Source organism: Cannabis sativa, chromosome X (genome assembly GCF_029168945.1).
Source record: "Cannabis sativa cultivar Pink pepper isolate KNU-18-1 chromosome X, ASM2916894v1, whole genome shotgun sequence".
Taxonomy (NCBI): domain Eukaryota; kingdom Viridiplantae; phylum Streptophyta; class Magnoliopsida; order Rosales; family Cannabaceae; genus Cannabis; species Cannabis sativa.
This window is the reverse complement of record NC_083610.1, coordinates 21,479,398-21,491,630: the sequence shown is the minus strand read 5'-3', so window position 1 is coordinate 21,491,630 and position 12,233 is coordinate 21,479,398. Positions and strand designations below refer to the sequence as shown.

Genomic DNA, 12,233 nt, shown 5'->3' with positions numbered 1-12,233 from the left:
ATTTATATGTATATATAATTCAATGACCCAAGCTCCCTAATATTTAAATGGACACTGATGTGGATATATAAATATTTCCTTAATATTGTATTTAAACAAAAAAAATTGATAATAATAATTTTCTTTTTATAAATTACACTAAATATTACTAAAATTTTACTATAGGATAATTGATAATAATTATCACTAATTAAAATTTATAGTTATATAATTAGTTTGCCACTACTATGCCACTTGCTACACCACGACCACTTCTATTGACTTATTCATGACAAATACAGTTGTAATTTATTTTATTATTTTTTTTTTGAAAGAATACAGTTGTAATTTAATTAGAGGGGTTTGAGCTTAATTAATTAATTAATTAATGGGTGGGTTTAATTAAACCCAAAAGCTTTAAATATTTGTAACCAATTAGACAAATTCAATGTAAATATACATATGAAAACGTCCATTAATTAATTAATTAATTATATATCTTCATATATATCATTTTCAGATTTTTATTAACTACACCTGTCTTGTCCCCATGTGGGGGTTATTAATCGAAAAAAGATTGCCCGGCCTACTACTCTCTCTACTAAAATTTTATTAGTCAAAAATAGGTAAAAGAAAAAACTTAAAAGAGTTAATTAACCTTGAAGTAGTGTAGTAGCATTAATATATACCTAATCCTTTTGTTATTTATTTTATTTATTTATGATTAGTTTAGTTGGCACCTACGCTTAATCTCAAACGTTAATTATTATGTGAAGGTATTATATTAATTAATCTTTATATTCTTGTTTATATATAGATGATATGATATACTTGAATGCTATATATTCATTGATCTTAATTAGGGTTTCATTTGCATGTTAACATATATTTGACGACTGGTAAATAATCAATAACTTGTAACGACGTCCTCACTTCACGTGTAGTCTTATAGTACTTACACATTATATACTTATACATTACTTTTAGTGACGAAACCAGAAATTTAGTTGAGTGAGGGCTTGAATAAATATTAAGTCAAAACTAATAAAAATAACTGATAAATGTATCTTTCAAATTTTCATCTTCAACAAAATAAAATAAAATATTGTTAATAATATTATTTTATTTTTTTAATAAAGTATTATTTTTTTTTTATTATTTGTATTGGACTACTTTTAAAATGAGCTTGATTAGAATGCGAGTAGCTCATTTTATTACACATTAACCTCACAAAACTTATCAAAATTAGACTTCTTAATGCACATAATGGGAATATAACTTATAAAAGTGGGTATAAATTAAAGAGTAGTAAAATGAAGGTAAAAATTAAAATATGAGACAAAAAGTGGGTATAGAGTGTAATTTTCTCTTAAGATATTGAGTGAGAGCTTTTGTGAATTGGGTTTTAATAAATTGAGTGAAGTGAATTAATATATGTATATATCTACATATAAAAAATTAATGTATATATTTGAGTAAGGGCTTTAGCCTACATATGGGCTAAAGTCTGATCACTTTGACTACTTTCAAGAATGATAACTCGCGGAGTTGATTATGAGAATATATAGAATTCAAACCCGCACCAATATACAATGTGTCGTACTCTCCATTCAATTAATTTATATAAATATTTATTATTTATAATATATTTAATTTTAATTAAATAAAAACTTAATAAAGTATTTTATTTTTTTATTTTGAGCCTCCAAAAAAAATGTGGGTCCAACCCACCTATGTTTAAGGTTAGGCTAGACAATTAGAGGTCACTTATCTTAAAATTATTCTAATTTAAGAACATACCAATTTGAAATTCTTGTTGTTTCCTTACCGATCACAAGTAGGAGTGTTTATTCAATTTAATCCTCACTAATTTACTCATAATGCACGTAGCTTAAAAAATATTTATTTTACTAATTTTAAAAAACACTATTTTTTTTTAAATAAGGAAAGAAAAAAATTAGCCGGCCTAACTGTCATTTTATCGATAGGATCCCATTTCACCAAACTGAGTAATATTAATAAATTAAATGAAAACATGAAAATGGATGATCACGTTCACTACACTACAAATTCACAAGTATGACTATTACCATCACTCATTAGTTGACTAAAAAAAAATATAAACAGGACTAAAGTATTTTTATATATTTTTATATGTATATATTGTACAAAGTATATATAATAATATCAATAGCTTAAATAATTTATTATAGGTAGAATATGAACAAAGACGTTGAATATATATGCCTAACTTTGTGGGTATTCAAACACAAAATAAGATCCAGAAAATTCTAGCCTCCCTATTTAGCTCTCTCTCTCGACGAAACTATATATATTTTGACCAAAGAAAATGGAGGCAAAAAGTTCAAATTCAATCTAATCATAAATATAATTTTTATCTAACACATTTTATATTTTTATTAATATTTATTTAATGCTTTATTATATGAATGAGTTTTAAATTTAGATGTAATTAATTAATTATATATAACTAAGAATAAACAAGACATATATATTTAGCAATAAAATAAAGTAATTCAAATTAAATCAACTCCTGCAAAAATATAATATTATTTACATTCTATTAACTCATAAATTACTCAGAGAACTTAAAAAAAAAAAAAACCTATATTACAAAAAAGTAACTCATTTTTTTTTTTTAATCTTTTTGGTGATTCAAATTACTCTTTCTTGAAAGAGATGTATATATTAATATATTATATTTTAAAATTTTACCAATATATATATAAAAAAAACAAATTTTTTCATATAAAAAATTCCAATTGGGGCTTTTGATGTAGCATATTTTGTTTGTTAATAAAATTTTGTTTAAAAAAAAAAAACAAAAAAATCCCAACTAATTTTTTTTTTTGCCCAATACCCCTAACTGACTTGAGAGGGAACACTGATTAAGCTTAAGTCTTTTTCGTACAAGCTGTCACTTAATTAGATATTGATGGTTGATTAAATTAGCTGTATCAATAATTTCACACGAATCTAATATTTATAATTAACAAATATTTTACATTTAAAAAAATTGTTTCAACGTGCACCATATAATTTTATAACGAAAAGTTTTTCCCAACCATGCATATTTTTTTTTACACAATTTAATTCTTACAGGTACATCATTAAAAGTTTACACGAAAATTAAAATAAATAAAAAAAAAAAGAAAAGAATACAAGAGTAGTAGTAGTAGTAGTAATTCACCTAGAACTAGCTAGGTAATAATAAATACTATATATATGGTATTATTATTTATGTTCTTTGGCTTAATATAATTCCCCATACATATATATATTTTTTTTGGGTAATTAAGAGTGTTTGTTGTTATAAATATAATTGGGGATTAAGGAGTAGGAGTAGTAAGGTTTTTGTTTGATCTGTTGTATTTCATGTGACTATTAACGAGTTGACCAGCTGCAAGAGCTGACATTAGAGAGAGTTCACCAGCAAGAACAGCTCCTGCAACAATGGTGGCCAACATTCTTGCATTTGACCCTGCTACTTCTCTGTTTGCTCCCTTTACTCCAAGCAAGTTCAAACATGCTGATTGTGATGCCAATTGAGTTCCACCTCCTACTGTACCAACCTATACATACATATATCACAATTATATATAATTAATTACACCACAAACTCATTTATTAATTAATTACCATATATAGTTTTGTTACTATTTACCATCTTATTATTTAACAGATTCTACCTAGTTAAACATATGTTAATTTAATTTTACATATTCTAAAAGGAGAAAATATATAGTATTATTGAAGAGTTCCACCAACGTATATGAGATGTATCAATTTAATTTACATATTTTAATTTAATAGAAATGATCTCATCACTAGTTTCAGGCTCCTAAATTAATAATAAAATAAAATTAATAAAGAAATATATGATCAATTGATCATCTAGCTGTGTTTGTTAAGTTGTCCAACACCAATTTTTGAAGAATATTCTATATATGATGCATAGTTCTAATTAAAGGTCATATTGCAATTTAATATCATATTTATTTTATTTTAATAATAATTATGTGGGCATTTAGCACCCTTCATACTAACTTTAAAATTTAGTAGACTATAAAAAATAAAATTTTCGCTTTATAGAGTGTTAATTACAACCTCTTAGTCAACATTCACATTAAAATCACATGCCGAAATATTTTTTTCATAGCGGTATTCGTTATAGTTACAGTATCATCCCTGTAAATTTTTGAAAAATTTCGAATAGTTTATAGTACCAAAAACAGAGTTCATGATATTCCAATTTACCACTTGTGCTCAAAAAACTTCAAACGTATTTTCGGCACTGTAAACTATTCGAAATTTTTCAAAAATTTACAGAGATGATGTTGTAAGCATAACGAACACCACGTGAAAAAAAAAATTGAAAAAAAATATTCTGACATATGTTTTCGGACGCAAATATTGACTAAAAACTATTGATACCCAATAATAATATTATTTTTAATATTATATTAGTGGCCCCAATAAGACAGCAATTAATGATGATGGTACTAATTAATGAATGGCACCAATAAGGATGACATTAAAATATGTCATTTTAGGCACCAATAATATCTTATAAGATCTTATAGCAACTAATATTTTTGGTGACAATTTAAGGCAAAAATATAAAACATTATAATAAAATTTTACCTCAATAGATGGCATAGTGACAGAAACATGAAGATCTTTGCCATCATTGACTGGCTCCATCATAGTTATACAATGTGAGCTTTCCACGTTCTGAGCAGGATCTTGACCAGTGGCTATGAACACAGCAGAGACTATGTTACTAGCATGGGCATTGAACCCACCAAGAGCACCAGCCATAGCTGAACCAGTCAGATTCTTGAGCATGTTAAGTTCAACGAGAGCTTCCACATTAGTCTTCAACACTTTTCTCACCACCTCACCTTTGATTGTGGCTTCGCACACAACCGATTTGCCTCGCCCTTCGATCCAGTTTACGGCCGCGGGTTTCTTGTCCGAACAGAAGTTTCCTGAGATTCCAATTACGTCCATGTCTGGGAAATCATTTTGGAGAAAATCAAGAACGTTTTGTACTCCTTTTGATATCATGTTCATTCCCATTGCGTCTCCTGTGGTGCAGCAGAATCTCATGTACAGATTCTTTCCTGCAATTGTGCATTTTATTGTCTGTAATCTTGCAAACCTGCTCGATCTGTGTAAGGAAATAAGAACAAATTATCAAATGATCTATGAGTGTTTGTGAAAATAGCAAAATCATCATGTATTTTTCAAAATTGTACAATGAATTTAATATTTGATTATTTTTTTTTATAATTTTTATACTTTAAAATATGTTTTTTTTTTATTATTTTTAACTTAAATTACAATTAAAATTTAAGAAAAATTTTATTTACACTTTAAAATATTTTAAACACACCCTGTATTAATAATTTTTATTTTATATAAAATTTATATCTTTAATTATACTAAATATACTTATAAAATAAAACTAAATTATGTTTTAAATATTATAAAAAAAATAAAAAAATAATTATATGATTTTTTTTTTTAAAAAAATAAAAATATATAAAAAAAATTATGAAAATAAAATTAAAATAAATATTGAACTTAACATGTAAAAAAAAAAAATTTAAAAAATATTAAGAGTAATTTTTAAAAATTATTTAAGTTTATATTTTTTTTTTTTAATAATAAAGTGTATTTATTATTTTATAGATTCTAAATAAAACTCATCAAATTTAAATGACAACCTAATTATCTCAAGTTGTAAATTAAAAAAATAATATATGGGATAATTTATATTTATTTTAATATAAATAATAATAAAAATAATAATAATAAAGTTATTTATTTATTTACTCTGTTTTATTAAAAAATACAGGTAAAAAACTAAAAAAAAATAATAATAAGAGAAAAAAACGAATCATAAATTAAAATAGTTATTTGGAAATTTTATTATTTAAATGGTTAGTTTTAAAAAAAATTCTCAAACTAGAGATAGAATTTTATTGTTATGATTAAAAAAACAAAAAAGAATATTATTAGATCGAACCTGTTGAAAACCATGGTGAGAGTTTCGAAATTATTGGGTTCTTCTAAGAAAAACTTCAAATCAGCGGCTCTTCTGGCGGTGTTGAATCTCACCACGGGAGCTCTGGTTATGCCGTCTTTCAACAACACACTGAAAGATCCACCGGAAAGATGAATGGCTTTACAGCCCCGATTGGTGCTGGCTACCAAACAACCCTCAGTGGTCGCCATCGGAACACAATACTCTCTTCCGTCAAGCAACAGAGGTCCGGCTATCCCCACCGGAATCTGAACATACCCAACTGGCATCTCACAGCACTGACCCAAAATCGAATCGTAATCGAACCCATTCAATGGCAGACCGGAGAGAGATTTTCCAGTCAATCTCTGTAACGCTTCACGACGAATCGAAGCCGCTCTATGACAATCACCCAACTTAGTTTCAAGAGAATACGACGGCGTTTTCCCATCCAAGACGGATTTAATGATCTCTTCGTCTTCTTCGGTCGTCGCCGGAACTGTGTCGATTACCTTTGGTAAAGCCGATTTGGAGGAAACAACGACTGGTGGTGCAATTTGGGGAAGTGGGCATTCGAGTGCAGCTCCACAAGGGACTTTTCGAGTGTCGTCTTTGATTAAGATTGATTCTTGTTCTTCTTCTTCATCGTCGGCGGCCCATACGTCGGTGGTTGGTCGGAGAATCAAGGACTGAACGAAATCGATTCCGAAAAAGCCCAAAAGATAAATGAAGGAAGCGATTAAAGCAAAGACGGCGGAGATTTCGGAAAAAGTGAGGACATGGAGAGGAGTTGAGGTACGGATCTTCTCGCGCCACCGTGTAAGGAGGAAATAAACGACCGAGAAAAACAGAGTGAAGAAAACGACGTTGGTTACGTACAGAGGAAGAGGAAGAGCATCTGAAGCTTTTGGGCTTTCTTCATTATGATGGGCCTTTTTTAAGGCCTTAATGGGCTCGGCCGGCCCAGACTTGGTTGATCGCCTGCTTCTGACATCCATTTTGATGGTGGTGGTGTTTTTAGATCAAACGGCGGAGAAAAGAAAAACGATGATGATTGATTCTGATGATGATGATGATGATGGACCAGAAACAAAAACAGTGATCCGAATTCAGAAACACGTTTTGAGTTTCTGTTTTTCGGTTCTGGTTTTGTGGGTGGTGGAGCTAGTAATAAGGATTGTTCTATATTTATAGTGTTGGTTTGAGGCAATTAATCATATTATTATTATTATTATGGTCTTCTCACGTGTTGACACGTGCTATGATTGTCAATGTAATACACCTCAATTTCGATGTATAATTACCTTACGTTAACCCTCTCAACATAGTTTTTTGTCTTACTCACTCATTTCTTGTTTCCTTCCTGGCTTATTTTTTTTTATTTTTCTTTTATAATATTTTTGGATACGTTTTTAAAGAGATGCACTTATTATTTATTTTGGTTATTTATTTATTTTTTTTCATAATCTAACATTTTGTAAAAATTTTAAAATATTTGAAAATTTTAAAACGCAAGACTCGTTTCGACTTGTTGAATTCTTTTGAATTTTTTAAAATTGTGTAAAATATTTTAAATTACTACAACGTAAATTACCATAAAAAAATTTGATTAAAAAATATCTTAAATATCGAAATAAATAAGTGTACATTAGTAAATTCTTTTTGAAATAGTACATTAAAGAAACAAAGCATTCATTAATAATAAACAAAATTAGATCTTATAGTTATTACGAATAAAGTCTTAACTAGAATATGGTCAGTAAAACTACAAAATTTCGAAATAAAAAGAAAATTACAACCCGAAAAATAATAACTAGATTATCAATAAGCCACACTCTCTTTAGTTTTTAGTCATTCTCTATCACTCTTTAGTCTCTTTTTTTAGTCTTTATTCATTGAGTTGCATCCATATTTTAAAAAAAAAATAATAAATATATATCATGTACTTACCAATACCATAAATTTTTGTACGAGAATAGGGTATAAAAATTAATTATTTACTATATACGTATATTAATTAAATCAAATTTTTTCTTTGAGACTGAGAAAGAAAAAAAAAATCTACTATCAATGTATTTAATACTTTTAAATAGAAAAAATCATGTATTTAATTAATAAATTATTTTCGAATGAATTATGATACCATGATATTTAATATTGTTCTTATTATCATCCTTGTTTTTAATTTCACATTTTTCTTTATGTTGATTTTTTTTTTTGGAAGTAATTTCTTAATGTTGATTGATAAGTTTATTTTACATATTCTATTTAAAACTAATTAATATTTGAGAATTGAGATCCTATACTAAATATATTACACTGAATTTCATATAAGATAAGATAGCATTAAACACTACACTGTTTAGGTATCTTACTAATATTCTTTCAATATATATACGTACGAGATCCTATTTATATAAAAACATTAAAATTTAGAAAGAAGAAAAAAAAAAACACAACTAATGAATATACTTTAAGAAGACTCAAAAGATAGACATAATATTTATAGGAAATGTCTATTATAGGGAATTGGAGATTATTATTTAGTGTAATATATATTTAATGGTACTAAATAAATAGGTGCCATTTAAAAAAAAAATAACAAATAAATATATGATAATAGTTAAATAATAAGATTATATTAAATTATTTATTATGTATTAATATATTAATTAATGTGTATATTCAGTAGTCCTATATAGATATTAGAAAATGTCTCTATTTTATGCAAATACCTACCATTGTTTAAAAAAAATAAAAATACCTACCATAAAATTATTCAATAATTATAAATAAGAAGCAATTTTTTAATTAATTAAATATATCTATATATATGAAAATATTCTAAATGGAGTGCTCAATTGTTACACACTACGAAATCTCCAAATGATGATAGGTAAGAGGTCCTCTTCAAGAGGACAAATTCTTAAATATACTTTTCGAGACATGTCAATCTTCCAGTTAAATTAAAGTTTTATTTTATATCTATTAATAACTATCCAATTACATATTTACACATTAATTTCTAATTACTAATAATAAACTCCTATAATATTTTCATAGTATAACACCAGCCCAACTATAAGCAAAAAGTATGTCCCCATATCTTTTATGCTTAATAACCATTATTTTAAGCTTTTAACTAATAAAATTAGCATGTATATATATGTCTCCTTATTATTTCGTTCTATATATATTTGATGTAAAAAAAAATAATTAATAATAGGATATCTTAATAAAATTTTAGGTGTTAAATATTATAATACTCTTTTTTAGTTATTAATTAATGTACATTAATTCATGATATATGGTCCAAAAATTTGGTAGTTTTTTTTTTTTTTTAAAAAAAATCTTGATAAAATAATAAGTAATTGTTGATTTACAATTGCTTAATTAATTAATTTATTTTAAATCTTATTTCAGTACATACAAATAAGCGTATTTAAAAAATTTGATTCTGGACATCTATGTGTACATAATACACTCTTAAATTTGGAAAATTTAGATGTGTACTATATACAATCTAGAGGATGAGATTCTATAAATTTGAATAATATATTGAATCTCTTTAGTAATATATATTGTCTTTTATGAAAATTAAAAAAAAAATCTAAAAACCACTTATTTTTTTTTAATAAATTTCAATCAAATTCATTGATTTAGTTACCCAAACTTTATCATAAAATTATAAATTAGTAGCTATGAGTACTGTAATATATATAAAAAAAAACCTACAAAAATTGTAAATTGTTGATCATCGATCTCATGACTATATTTAAATACCACACCCTAAAATATATTTATATATACTTTAAAATTTTAATAATTTGGCCCAGAATTTTATTGTATGATAAATTCATTACAGAATGCATTATGCTCATTCTTTGGTCAGAAGGTCTAATATTTAACTTATAGTTGAAAAGTAGCTGTGAATTATATTCGAGTTTATTGACGTTAGCTAACTTTAAGAATTAATACATTTTCATATTTTTAAATTTATTTGTTAGAATATATATTTTTATATGTATTTTTCTGAATTAGCTACATTAATATAGTACATTAGTACATATAACATTATCAATATAATAATCTGCATGCATTGAAAAAAAGGCCAAATTGTACAACAAAAGTCATATATATTATTTGTATGTATGTAGAAAAGAATACTGCCACTGTCATAATAATCTCTGCAAATAATTAATTTTCTTTACCTTGGCCTCAGTCATTGTTTTCCATTTTCACACATTTTATAAAATTATCGTTTTTTTTGTGAATCAGAAAATTATATTCCACAAAACTTCACTTACTACAAACCAGCAGCACCATTTATAATAGCCCTACAATTCTATGTTTTATCACTCTTCACTTTAACCACTTGGGGCTAGCTCAAGTGGCCATAGGGGGTGCGTGTGTGTTGGAGGTCCTGAGTTTATACTGATGTAATATATAAACGCTTAAATAAAAAAAAAAAAAAAAACATCACTCTTGACTTTTATAATGGAATCAATTGTATAAACTTTGTTATGGTTTCCAAAACTTGTTAATTTTGGATTTCGAAATCCATGCACTTCAAAAGTCCCATACATTGGAAAAATTTCATCCAAACATTGGATATTTTGATAAAATATATATTTGCACTCAAGTGGCAATTGAAAAATACATGATCCTTTGTTTCATTGTTCAACCCGGACAAATTTCATCCAAACATATGTTGAATCGAAATAGGCGTGTCTTAAATTTTAATCTGTCAAGAATCACTAACCAGAAAATTATTCTATGTTTCGGAATAGATAGCGGATTCCAAACTCTCTCCTACCAATGAGTTTTTGGATAAGAAGGACATAAAAGTCTGTAACCATATATATATAATTGAGTTTTAGGTTTAGCGCAGTACACATAATATATATAAATATATATATGTGTTGGTTTAACTAGCTGATAGGCATGGTTGTGTTTCACATGCATCTGTTATGATTTTTTATTGGGATGGAATGAGTTTCTTAATTAGTCGTATTTGTATTCTGGTTTGAAAGTTGGTGTAGATTTTTTGAGTTGTATGCAAGTACTTTTCTTAGTAAGATATATATGCATCTTTTCAGTTTTCTGCTAAAATAGGTAAATTATTTATATTTAATTAATATAAAAATAATTACATAAAAAACTATATTTTTTTTTTATAAAATATTTATATTTTTACGTTTAAATATTTTTCTTATTATATTTTTACAATATTTTATAAAAATAATACGAAAAATATATAAAAGCAACAAAACCGTATTTTTGTAATTTTTTTTATTGTATTTTTGCATATTAAGAGATTTTACGGTTTTCTATTATAAAAATAACATAAAAACAATAAAAAAAAATTACATAGAAGTATAACAGAAAAATATATAACATCCAATCAACATCAAAATAACAATAAATAAATACAAAAAAAATCAATAACAAATTAACAATTAATTTATAACATAAAAATACATAAAAAGACTATATTTTCTATAAATAAAATTAAAAAAACATAAAAATGTTTAAAATATTTTATACAAATGTATTTTTATAATATTTTTATTGTTTGTATGTATTTGTGAAATAATCCCTTTAATATAATATATATATATACTTTTATAATTATATTATTAATAATTAGTAGCACAACAAACATGACCTATATATAGTAACAATTCTAAGGAACATTAATGTCAAATACTTGATTAAATTTTAAGAAATTAAGGTTTTAGAAAGATCAGATCGATAATAGGTTTTATAAATACGTACGTACATAAATTAGAATAATATCCCTAGCTATATTTATATATCTCAATAAATATAAATTAATATGTATATGTCATAATTGATCTCGTGATCATTAATTTGCAAACCCTAGTTTGACAAACTGATACAAATGATCATATAATAATATTGATCACTAATTATTAATTAATTATTACCTCAAGTACTACAAGTTTTTCTTTTTTATATGTAAAAATAATTTAATCATAAAATGTCAAAGCACAATATCAGTAACGTTTTCATTGCAGATTTTTATGGCTGTAACACACCACAAATATATATATCGATCAGTTTATATTTATATAATCTCTGCGTGCCACACACAATGCATATATATAATATATACAAATTCGATGCCATGAGTCCGAGGACAATTAAAACTGTAAAAATATTTTTTATGTATATAGAT

At 25.7% G+C, this 12,233-nt stretch overlaps 1 protein-coding gene across 1 annotated transcript; it reads right to left on the bottom strand.

Annotated features, from left to right (window-relative positions):
• Positions 1-3,039: 3,039 nt before the first annotated feature.
• On the bottom strand, positions 3,040-7,365 carry LOC115702836 (3-hydroxy-3-methylglutaryl-coenzyme A reductase 1). Its single transcript, XM_030630272.2, has 3 exons — positions 6,035-7,365; positions 4,645-5,173; positions 3,040-3,572 (listed from the first exon to the last, which is right to left on the bottom strand). The coding sequence occupies exons 1-3, from the start codon at positions 7,027-7,029 to the stop codon at positions 3,330-3,332; spliced, it is 1,767 nt and encodes a 588-aa protein (XP_030486132.2). The 5' UTR covers positions 7,030-7,365; the 3' UTR covers positions 3,040-3,329.
• Between the last annotated feature and the right edge of the window lie 4,868 nt (positions 7,366-12,233).

What these genes read in the sequence shown, in the direction of transcription:
- LOC115702836 (XM_030630272.2), bottom strand. Translation starts at nt 7,029, where the DNA reads ATGGATGTCAGAAGCAGGCGATCAACCAAGTCTGGGCCGGCCGAGCCC. An exon ending in CTCACCATGGTTTTCAACAG is followed by an intron (nt 5,174 to 6,034) that starts GTTCGATCTAAT and finishes TTCCTTACACAG; the next exon opens with ATCGAGCAGGTTTGCAAGAT. An exon ending in TCACTATGCCATCTATTGAG is followed by an intron (nt 3,573 to 4,644) that starts GTAAAATTTTAT and finishes ATGTATGTATAG; the next exon opens with GTTGGTACAGTAGGAGGTGG.